Source organism: Stegodyphus dumicola, chromosome 12, assembly GCF_044657685.1.
Source record: "Stegodyphus dumicola isolate Sdum_Otavi_A_Nest chromosome 12, ASM4465768v1".
NCBI classification, from domain to species: domain Eukaryota; kingdom Metazoa; phylum Arthropoda; class Arachnida; order Araneae; family Eresidae; genus Stegodyphus; species Stegodyphus dumicola.
The window spans coordinates 90,198,537-90,211,113 of NC_140779.1; the positions used below are offsets into that span (position 1 = coordinate 90,198,537).

Below are 12,577 nucleotides of genomic sequence, written 5' to 3' on the forward strand. Positions count from 1 at the left end.
AATTTGGATATAAACAGAGTGGATTTTCTTATAACTTTAAAAAATACTTAAATTCAAGATAACCTAATGAGAAAATATAGTGAACTCGATACAACTTCATTCATAATGTATCTTTTTGTGGCTATAGGTTCATTGTGTTATTTTGTAAATGTACTACTAACATAATGATACACTGCAGAATAATACTCTATGTAAATGTGTATAATTGTATTTAAATTTGTAAAGACTAAGCATATTGTAGTATAGTTTGTAATCTGCTTAATTCTTTTAGAACTTTAAATGCAATTAGAAGTCTAAGGGAAAAATTTCTACTGTTAACTTCTATGGAATATGTATGATTTAATGAAATTTCCTTTAAAAAGCATTGTAGAGCCATCTAAAGTAAGTGCCTACAAGCTTTCATATTTGCCAAATATGTCTTCAAATTTATCTCATACATCTGAAGTATAAGATTTAATATTTAATTGTGACAGGTTTTATAATCATAGTATTAGAAAATAGAAATTTCTGGACTAATTTGCTGCTTTAGGTTAGTGTCTTTTTTAAAGAATTTTTAATTTCCAATCTTTCAAATTCTTGAAAATGTATTGTAAAGCTTGGGAAAATATTGGCAAGCCACAAAGCCAAAAGATATGCAAATTAGTCTTAATTCTACTTTCTTAAATATTCCTTTATTTATACGTGTGTGGGGCGTATTATTATTATTATTTTTATTTTTTTAACGTGTGCAAAATGTGAGTTGTATCACAAAGAATTCCAGTATTAGAAAATTTATATCATTCACATTTAATATATTTTGATGTTATATAAACTAAGTAAAAATAAATCTTTTATGTTTCTTTGTATCGTCATACTGTACAGTTTACTTTTTATCTTTCAATAAATTATTACTTTCATACCTCTGCATTGAAAATCTTTTACATATACTTCACCTTGCTGTTGTATGAAAGTGAACAATTTTCATGCTGTGTTTTGTATGTGTAATATAAATTCTGATTTAATTTTTAAAGTTCCTTTTTATTACAAAACATAAATTTTTATTCAAGACCTAACAAACCATTTCTTTCCCATCATTCACACTTCTAAGTGCTTCTAAATAATGTTCTAGAAACTCTTGTTGCTTATAGTAGATTTTTGGTGCAAATCCTTATCCAGTAACTGTCAAGTGACCTTTTTGTAACAACAGCATAGTATATAAATTAATTGTGATAATTTGAGAAATATTTTTCTCTTTTCCTTGTTTAAAACTTAGCAGTATGATTCCATATTCTGATGCTATCCCTTTATCCCACTTGTGAGCTTTGTATCCACTTTTTGTCAGTTAGATAATTTTTTTCAAAAATGCTTTATTTTTGGTTATAATCCGGTATTCTTTTTTTGTGATCCAAAGATTGTGCAAGCAAATTAAGTAACTGAACAAATAAATGAATACCACATTTCATTGGAAAAAATTTATAAATGTTTTTGCTCAAAGGGTTCATAGAAATAGTGTTTCATTCTGCTTGTTTGTGTAATGCTCTTATGCTCTTTAACTTACTTTACTTATGACTATTCTTACAAAGAAAATGATGGAAAAAAAATATTAATAGCTTATACATTGCTGGCCATCTAGAATGCAATACCCGGAAGAAAGCATCTAATAAACCCTGAAATATGCATCTTCAATAGGATTTGAAAGTAATTAACTTTGCACTGTATGTGTAAATCATGCATCCCAATAGCACCACCTGGCAGAAGAGGTACAGATTGAAGTAAGATCAGCAACCTGAGGGTTTTTATAAGTATATTAGGTTTTGCTGATCCTGCCATGTTCATAGTATATAAGTATATTAAGTTTTAGGAGGATATTAGGAGTTCATAAGTATATTAGGTTTTACTACTAAGCTTTCATTCTCATTTCAAGGGAAATGCAGGCTGTCTGAGGGTCTCCCACCCCACTTTCTCTACTACTAACCTCTTGAGAGGACTTTTGACTAGCTGTGTAATATTTCGAGTGCCCCCTTAGTGCGCAGACACTTATGCACTTACAGACATTCATGCCTTTTGCACTTACAGACATTCATGCCAGCTAGTGATTTTGGCCTGGGATTCGAACTGGACCCATCCGTATGGCAGTCAGCGTCACTAACCACTGTACCAGCTGGTCAGCCACATAGCAGAATAGTAGGCAGTAGTGTAATCGTGCAGTTTCCTGCTGTTCAGTTGGACTGATGGAAAAGCATGCAAGTCATTATAGACAGTTGATTGTTTACATTATTTTATGTCTGTTCAGAAATCATTTGCATTTAGTGTTATCAAGTGTCTTTGTATTGTGACTGATGGAATATGTTTGAATTTAATTTCTGTAAATTTTTATCCTGGTTATGAAATGTAAAAGTAATCGAAAAGCATAGCAATAATTTTTGGACTATTAAGTTTATAATGCACATTGTAAATATCTGTGCTTGCTTAAAAGCTTATTTAAGTAATTTTAAATTTTTTCAGTGTTTTTAGTGGCATAAATGTTTAAGGCATGCCTTCTTCCCTTTGAGTATTATATTCTTTATTCCTAGATTTTGTAAGGGAGGAAAAATCTGGATAATCTATCATTCTGGATTAAAAAAAGTGTGCTACTGCTGAACGGATCTTTTCAAACATATTTGAAATCATATACTTTGTAATGAATGGATATTAATTTGATTAAAGAATCTTTAAAAATGAAGTTTTGCTAATGATAGCAGATGTAGTATTTGGCTTTTTAGATCATCTAATGAATATGTTAAGTGATAAATCTGGCAAAAATACAGACTCAAGTTTTGGTATTGCATGCAAAACATTAATTGATATATAACAAGAAGTGAATGATGTATATGGTACTTCATTGTGCATGTCTTTCATCACAGAACACTAAGTATTGATTCATACAGTGATGGTGTTACATACAGAAATGGCACATTACATATCTTTTTGCTGTCTCTTAGTGCCATTACAGTTGCAGCCGCTAATGTTGTAGAGTCAATAATAGTTCATGTCCATCAGTATCTGAGTAGGTAAGTTCACTGAATACCATTATGAAATCATTTTCTATCAAATGGTAGGTTTTTCATGATTTTTTTCCCATATGTAACATGAATACAAGACATTTTCCACTGAAAAGTTGTCCCTTTTCTTGGCCTGACTTTTCTTAGATGTTTTAATAAGTAGTTAATTAACCAGTAATAGCTTGAGCAATGACTGCTTAGCAGAAATACTTTTAGGAACAATTCTACCATCTAGAATCAACACACCATCCAGCGAAAAAACAGGCTTTATGAGGAACAAATTGCTCTGCGGCTTGCTGTTTCACACAACAGCATAAAGAATCATATACAATAATTAAGTGTAGACAAGTTGTCATAATACATATTGACATTCAGAGCCGGCACTAAGCATTTTGCCCCCCCCCAGGGGAAATCTTTGTGGGATCTAAATTTTTCTGCTTGACACTTTTCTAAAAATTTAGTCATTTCATGATTCTGCAGTATAATTCCTTTTCTAGATTGTAAACATTTTCCTGCCCAGTGCCACCACACCAGCTCTGTTGACATTAATGGTTGCTGTTATATTAATGTGTTTGATATGGCTGTATGATCACTTTTAGCTATGTAAAGCAGATGTCTGTCATATATTTGTTCGTGTATTTGAGATTATTGTGAGTATATTGTAAGATCATGTCTCCTAAGCTCACCAAAAACCATAACTGAGAACTGATTGATTTCCTTTAGCACAAATTCTGAAGCTTTGGTTTGAAAACTTATTGACTTATAATTCTACTTCAAAACTTGAAACTTGGTCATGCTTCTATTGTGTTCATAATAGAAGTGCATAGTAGATCCATTTTTAAATAAAAAATTTTAGTGCAGTCAAATTTAATGCTTCATACCAGCTGTGCATTATTTCCTGTTTTACCATTTTCCAGTACATGTGCATAGGATATGCATATATGCTTTGTTGTTAATCATTACATTTGTATTCCTGTGATCATTTTGGTTCAGTTGGATGCATCCTTCATGGTATTGTACTTTTCAGATTTAATGTTGCAAATCAGGAAAGAATCAAAATTTAAAAGATATATGAAAAATACAGTGTCTTCTGGTAGAATAAAACAATAATGAAAAGATACTCAGCCAGACTAAACATAAAATATAAAAACCTCTCTTGAGAAAGAAGTACATAAAACACTTTAGCAGTAGCTTTTAATGCCTTTGGTAAATGTTAATTTATTTATTTATGTATGTTAATTAACAAACTTTACATAACCATTTAGCATATCTATCGTTGGTCACTTTGAAAAATAAATAACTATTTGGCTGCTTGCTAGACACTCTGTTTTTCAAGTTCAAGGTTAATATTTTTTCTTCTCCTGTCTGACCTAAACAGTAACTAAATCCCTAAGACACATTTATTTAAAGTGGAATGTTGCTATATTTGTTCTCTTTTGTTGGCATAACAATGGCAAGAGAGAAAGAATTAGATTAGGAAGAAATTCAGCTGAATTAACATAAGATTGCAGTCTTCCGTAACAAATTTGTTCCAGCTTGCTATATTTGCAGACCATTATTATTACAGCTGTTTTATCAAAATTAAAGTTTGAATTTTCATTAATACCAAAAAGATTAATCATGAAACTGTAACAGGATCTTCAAAGCAAAAGCATATTTGGTACTTGCTATTTGTAACAATGTGTTGGTGCATTTCAGATGTAAAGGGCCATTCACACATTATCTGAGCTAGTGATTTTGGTTTGGTTTACTTAATTACAGCAAAGCACTCGAGGGTTATCTGACTAAGGGGAGGAATGCCTTTGTGGGCAGGATTTTCAAAGGGAAACTGGCACATATACATGTAAACGGCCATACAGACTGGGGTTTATCTGAGCTAACGGGGATAACTGACTTAGCCGACCTATCTCCAAAACCAGTTTTTCCCCATAGGGCAGCGAGCTGAAAAATCTGAACTGCGTGCATAATGGAGTTAGCCCACACATGGAACTGACTCCGTTAGCTCAGATAAACCCCAGTCTGAACAGCCCTTTACACATGGGGAAAAACCTCAAAAATGTAACCAGCCCATTTGCTGGGATTCAAACCCAGGACCGAACTACCAGTATTCAGTGACTTTACCGCTCAGCCGCTGGTGGGCCTCTTAGCTAACGGAGTTTGTTCCATGTGTCAACTAGCTCCTCTATACATGGAGTTCTGCTATGGGGGAAAACTTGTTTTGGAGCTGAGCAAGATGACTCTGCTACCTCAAGTAAACCCCAGCATGAACAGCCCCTAAGCGATTTCAAGATTAGCAAAAGAGCAACCTTATTTTGGTATAAAATTTGAATGTTGCAGAAGAGGAAATTTTTTTAATTAATGGAATTTGTGGAGAAGTGATAATATAACAGCTTTTCCATTGCGATGACAGTCAGCCATCAGTTAATGACGGTGAAGTCTGCAGTATGATTTTAAAACCAGAAAAAACGCTATAGATAGTGACCAAAATCATAAAGCTTAGCGAACATTTTCGATGTAGCAATTACATTACTTGAACAGTGGAACTTTGTAACTGAACAAGAAATTATACCTATCCGAAATATTAAAGAGTGTTAAATTATAAAGTTAAGAGTACAACACATACACCCTCAAAAAAAAGAAAAAGAAAAGAAAAGGTTTAACAACTTAACGTTGAAAGAAATGTTCAATAAAACAAACAAGTATTGAGCCTTTTTTTTTTTTTTTTTTTTTTTTTTTTATTTATTTACCTCATTACCCCAAAGTCATAAATCCGTCATTATTTTATAGAGAAGAATGTAGAAATTATAAAATTAACAGTTCCATGTATAGAACTGTTAATTTTATAATTTCTACATATCTTACCGTTTTTAACTGGATATCTAAAATCAGAAAATTTCTGTAATTTTTGAAGTCCTGATGATTCCAGATTTCAGATATTGTACTGAGATAATATGTATAAATTTCATAAATGTTAAAAATCATATTTGAATTAGATCTAATCTCATACTTTAAGTGGCTGATTCCTAAGCCAGAATTATAAATAATAAATCTTACCACAATTTTTCAGATTGATGAAGACAAAAGTCTGCTTTGTAAATAGTTTTTTTATGAAGAAAAATATTGATGTTAGTTTATCACTTAATAAATAAATATATAAAACTTGTAACTTTATCTCCTGTCCTCCAGATACCATCTTTTCTTCTTCTGTGGCTTGACAGCTCTGTGTGGGCCCTGGCCTTCTCCAGGCATCTCGCTGTTCTTTTGGCAACTGTTTTCTAGTTTTTAACTTTAAAAAATATTAAGATTTTTTTTCAACACAATAAATCTATCTTAGCGGTGGTCTGCCCTGAGGTCCATTTCCCAGGGGCTTTGCCAGACACATTTTCTTGTAGCAACTATCTTCATTCATTCTAGCCAGATGGCCAAGCCATTTAAGTCTCTGTAATTTGACAAATTTTACAATGCATCTTTTATTTATTTGGAAGGTTAGCAGAATGCCATTTATGTTTTCAAACTTCAGAAGATTGAAATTTTCTGTTTTGACTCCTCCCCCATTATTAGTATACTATGTTGGTTTTTTACATATAGACTTTCTGTGTTCTGATTTGTTGATAATGCAAAATGCATGTAAAACTGTCTATAAATCAGTAAGAATTACCTGCTTTTAATTCAATGACTATACAACGCATTCAAAATAAGTAAATGCACCCTTTTGTGAAAATGTTGAAATGTAAATAATTCACTAATATATATTTTCTAAATTATAGGCGACCACAACCGCTCATTCCACCTCGGATACCAGACAGACCTCAGATGGGACGTCTTATTTGAATACCATGTATATAAATGAAAGATCTGAATTATTAGACATCATTCCTGCCACTGATCTCTATCGTGTATAAAGAAATAGTTTTGTGAAAGAAATGAATGCCTGTTTTATTATTGTTTTATTATTTTAAAAATTGTGCATTTTTTCCCCTTATGCTATTTTGTCAGCAAACATTTTTCCTGCTTGTTTTTCTCGTGTCCCATTTCTGGTTTTCTGAAGATGACAACGAAATTCCTGCCATTTCAGGCTTTTACTTTCCTTTTGCAAGTATTTATGATAAGAACATCAAAAATCATGCCTCTCATGTTACAAAAGATTTCTCCCCCCCCCCAAAAAAATACCCTTAAAAATATAAAGCAGTTCATAATTTAAAATTATATTATGTGCTTACCAAACTGTCTTCACTCACTCCATATTAAATGTCTTCTGCTTCTTGGTCATCAAATATTTATTAGTGAGAGAACACTCTCATTGTTTATTTTGCACTCAAAAATTAAAAAATAAAATTCAATTATTTTAAATAATCCAAAATAAATTGTGTGTTTGAAAAGGGGTCAAAGAAAAAGATGGCTTTTTGTGATGAATGAAGACTTCTCTTACAGCTGGAAAAGGAGAACATACACTGAATTTGAATAGCATAAAAGGAAACACCATTTCTCTAGTCCGTATATAGTTCAACGTTCAAGATGAAATGCTCGTTAAAAAAATTATTCATTAAAATAAAGAATTTGTGTGACTAGAAACATGTGGTGGTAGCATCGCTTAATGAATTTCAATGAATTTTTTTAATATTAAATTTTTTAACTTAGATATATCCTTGATTCTTAATTTTCGTTTTCATTAAAGCTATAGAATTCTCAAAATAATTTATATACTATTATTCTTTAGAAATTGATCGGCTCATATCACAGGTTAATATTGAAATCTGAATTTTAATCAAGTTTCAGAAAAATATATATCACAAAAAAAATCACATATATCATCACCATGTGACACTAATGCTGTATGCGCATTGTCTGAATATAAAGTTTAAGGCACAGTGAGATATTCATACTTCATTCATATATATATATCATAGTCATGTGACTTTCGATCACGTTTTTGTACTTAACTTTGACACTGAGTAGAAAACCTGAAATGGAGCATAAACTATTTTTCAATCAAAATATTGTCTTTACGGGAGGTCAGTGGCCAAATTCATTATAGAAGCACTGCTGGAAAGTGCATCACGCAATGATATGTTTAATGTAAGTAATATTGTACAAATGACTACAGTTTGAATATTTGTTTAGTTTTTGTTTTAAAAAATGTAAATATACAGTGTGTGATTTATTTTTAAATGTTATTGTTTTATTTACATATTTATGATGTTTTGTTTTTAGCATTATTGAGTGAATTTCTTTGTTAGTCTTATTCTAAACTTAAATAAGTTGTTTTGTGCGTGTGAAACACAGCATTTCCATTTCGTAATTACATGAGATTTATCAGTTGAACAACAGGCGAAAGATGTAATGCCTTAATGTAGCATTTATTTATTATTCTTCAAATAAATATATTCTTATTTGATGCTTTCATTTATATCCATATTATGATGCTATAATTTTTATTTATGAGAACTTATTGGAAAAATCATATCCAAGTCCATGAAATGGTTCTACACCCTTAAAAGAATTAAAGCAGTTTTTTTATGTATATGAGTAATTCTTAACAATTCTTACAGGAGTGTTGTCACTGCTATAAATAAGTGATATCCAATCTTAAACCATCATGCGACCATCCGATTCTGTTGGTGGGGCCTATACAATGTAATTGGAAAATGAATGAGAGAATTAATAAATGAATCAGTACCTTTCACTTTTGCAGAATTTGCAGAACTTTTCTACATTTCATTGGTACTTATATGTCATCACTTTTTTTCTTATCACTTTTATTATCAGTTTCTCCAACTCTTTTAACACTTTCTATAACATTAAATTCAGTTTTTATATGTGTTGTCTCAGTATTGTCAGTTGATGCATATTCTAAAAATGAACCATGATAACTTCTTCTGCTGATTTTCTGAAACATTAGCTAAAACTTACAATTTTTTTAGGCTTTAAGCCACATATTCAGAAGTAGTTTTTAATCGTGTTGTCTCAGTATTATCAGTTGACGCATATTCTAAAAATGAATCATGATAACTTCTTCCGCTGATTTTCTGAAACATTAGCTATAGCTTACAATTCCTTTAAGCTACATATTCAGAAGTAGTTTTTAATCGTGTTTTAAGAGATGTGTGGCCTTTATCAAAGATATTGATTCAATTATATTTTTCAAAATGCTTACATGTTCATAAGGTTCAATTCTGTTTATCATTTTCTGAACATTTGTTATGTAATGACATTTGAAAGCTTTTATAGTATCTGGCTTATAGTACTTATGGCTTAGGTGGCTTTTATAGTACTGAAATGCTAGAAGTTTTATATGGAAGAAAAGTGACGAATATTTTTTGGAAAGAGATCAGAAGTGTGTGCGCACTTATAATATTTCATTTTTAGCTTATAAACCCATTTTTAAAAAGTCTGATGTGAAGTCCACATGACTTTCTTGTACGGCCTATTAAATTATACACATTTTTTGCTGTACTTCATGTAAACGTATTTCCTCAATTTATTCTTAGTTAACCGATCGACAAGGCAAACTGCAAATGACATCAGAAAGTAGTTTTGAAATTAAATACACTGGTTAATTTTTGGCGTATGGGAGTCAGAAATCACAAGGGCAGACGAAGGTCCTGACCGAAGAGCATCTGGGATGAGGAATAGCTGGTAGTCTAATAGACAGCACTGCGATAGGCCACTGAGAGATATACTTCTGGTCCCAGTCCAATTGATTTCTCTAAACCATCAGCGAGAAGGTATTAAGGATGGTTGGACTAAACCTCTCTACCATGCTGTCTGACTGGGGAATTTAAAGGTGTCGTTTGATTTTTGTCGTCGCCTAGTAGCTCGCGTAGTTCATTAATTACAGCCGAGATAAAATCCCTTCCTTCACCAGAATGTAACTGAAGAGTGACCTGGAACTACTGGAAACCATTAATTACCTGTAAATAACCAAACCTGGAAATCATTAATTACCTGTGCTTACCATAACAGCCTAATGATCAGGGATAGGATTCGCTGCCACTTTATGAAAGTAATCAATAACAACGATGATGTGTTGGTTGTCATCAGCAGTTCGTGGTAGAGTTCCCAGGATGTCAAAGGCCGATGCATTCAAAAGTCGCTCTTGCATTGTAACGCTGTAGTTCCCTCGGTTGTCTTTCTTCAGTCCTTTCCAACCTGCACAACCATCGCAAAATTGGCACCAATTTTACCTTGAACTGCTAAAGTCTTTGTCCAGTAGTAAATTCTGTCTTTTCTTAGTCATCGGTGTTTATCTCTACCTGCCAATATCCACTCTTTAAATTAAGCTTCGAAAACCACTTGCTTCCAGAATGTCGTCATTTTTAGGAAGAGGATAGTTGTATTTCTTCATGACTTCGTTCAGCCGACGATAGTCAACACAAAATCTAATCGAATCATTCAGCTTTCGGATTAAGGCGATACTAGAGACCCATGGACGTTCTGAAGACTCAATAGCGTCGCTTTCTCGCATATTCTTTAGAAGTTTTCTTGCATGTTCCTGTTTAGCAATCGGTAGACGTTCTAGATGCTGCTTGATTGGTGGATGATCTCCTGTATCAATTATGAGTCAGATTGCTTCTATCTACGTCAGAAGATGAACGGGAGAAAACATTTTCAGATTCTTGAAGAGCATGCTCTGCGGCGCTTCTCTCTCTCTTCGTCGCCTAGTTTCACATTCTGCAATAACCCTGATGTTACGCTTTCAAAAGACACAGACTGTGGAGAACTCTTGGCTCGTTTAACGCAAGCCACTGGAGTACGTGCTGCAAGCACTTCGCCTTTCCTAAAGACTTAAAGTCCAAGGAAAAATTATTTCTTTAGAATTTCTAATCCTAGTTTGCAAGGGTCTGTAATATTTGCTACTTATGACGATGGTAGGCGGCATTCCTAAATGTGATGTTAACGTTTAATTTTCCATCGATGTCCATTTTATCCCCAGAAGCAGTCTAGAGGGTAATGCTTCTCTTTTCATCGTCTAGTTTCGCATTCTGCAATAACCCTGATGTTACGCTTTCAAAAGACACAGACTGTGGAGAACTCTTGGCTCGTTTAACGCAAGCCACTGGAGTACGTGCTGCAAGCACTTCGCCTTTCCTAATGACTTAAGTCCAAGGAAAAATTGTTCTTTAGAAAGTCTAATCCGAGTTTGCAAGGGTCTGTAATATTTGCTACTTATGACGATGGTAGGCGGCATTCCTAAATGTGATCTTAACGTTTAATTTTCCATCGATGTCCATTTTATCCCCAGAAGCAGTCTAGAGGCGGCATCCAGTTGAATTTACTTTCCAGGTGTTGAGCCAAATCTTTTCGGATGATGGTAACATTGTCTCCTGTATCGATGATCATATTGCAAGGAACTCAGTTTATATGTCCTATTATTGAAGAGTCCATTATTGCCGCCAATCATTGCAGAAACCTGAAGCGCTTTAAAATGGGGCTTCTCAATATCTGGCATTCTCCACCGCGAGCTGGCTACTAGTTTCTCTCCTTGCTGGGAGCGCTCTTAATTTCCCTGCCTTGGAGTGTTCTGCAGTTTCTTCGTACTGCAGAACGTTCAGTTCAGCACCGCAGTAGCACTTTAGGGTCAGTTTCTTGTCACTGATATTCCTCTTCAGATCATTGATTTTTCTAGTCAAATCGTCTATATAAGTAATCACTTCATCGACTGTCTGCTGGACTTCAGCAGCTCTGATTGGGTGGTGGTCTTTACAAATTGCTTGCAGGGCTGCCTCGAATTTCGTGGCATACATTAAACCTTTCAGTGCCAATGGGTTATATAAGTCCCAGTAGATAATTATAGAAGAGGGAATTACACGCATCAAAATGTATTACATAGTTGATGTCCCATAGGTTTTCAACTAGCAATAGTCACGCCTCGGTAGTACCTCATCGGCTATGACACTGCCTCTGCGCAAAGCTTGATGTCCCATAGGTAGTGGGCAACATCCCCATTACAAAATTGTCTCGCGCATCTTCTTATAGAGGCTTAGTGAATTTGTTTATTATAAGGCGAGCATGTGCTACGTCTTTAGAGTTGTTTAGTTTCTGGTTTTTCTTTACTTATCACACATAAGTTATGAAAATAAAAATAGTGTATTTTGATTCTTTTTTTATGTGGCATCAATTTACTACTAATGGGACACATATGTCCCTTCATTCCCATCCAGTGGAACATATTTATCCCAGGACCCTGGAATCCCCCATTTTAAAATAAAATGTTTAAAATGATATTTTTCAATTCTTTGTGATAATTACCAAGAATGCATAAAAAATCAAACAGTTGAAATAAACAAATAAATTTGGACTGAAAGTGTTAAAGCTCTCTTTAGGTTCTTGACATCCGCCATTCGCAGGGCTTTCTATATGTCAGGATCCCGGATGTCATCGATAAAGTACTCAAGGGACAGGATTACCTTGTTTTAGTTGGGTAGTCCGAAAAGGGGAGATGAAACAGGCTTTCAAAATCCGTGGCAAGTTCATGGACTGTTTCCGTGGACTTCTGTCGACGGGATTTTAATTAAAGCCTGTTGTAATCTTTTAAACACTTCTCCTCAGAGCACAGC

General features: G+C 33.5%; 1 protein-coding gene and 1 non-coding gene across 4 annotated transcripts in view; one reads left to right on the forward strand and one right to left on the reverse strand.

The window, feature by feature from the left end:
• LOC118195146 (dynamin-like) overlaps nucleotides 1–8,427 on the forward strand; it is a 120,567-nt gene extending 112,140 nt beyond the window's left edge. For all 3 annotated transcript variants that reach the window (XM_085806694.1, XM_085806693.1, XM_085806696.1), the window contains one exon: nucleotides 6,788–8,427. In XM_085806694.1, coding sequence (XP_085662820.1) covers nucleotides 6,788–6,851 — 64 coding nt within the window. In that variant the 3' untranslated portion in view covers nucleotides 6,852–8,427. The remainder of the gene's footprint in view (nucleotides 1–6,787) is intronic.
• A 3,368-nt stretch (nucleotides 8,428–11,795) lies between these two features.
• On the reverse strand, nucleotides 11,796–11,933 carry LOC118195147 (U4 spliceosomal RNA). The gene has a single exon (XR_004759203.2). It is a non-coding gene; the product is annotated as a U4 spliceosomal RNA (small nuclear RNA).
• Nucleotides 11,934–12,577: the final 644 nt, after the last annotated feature.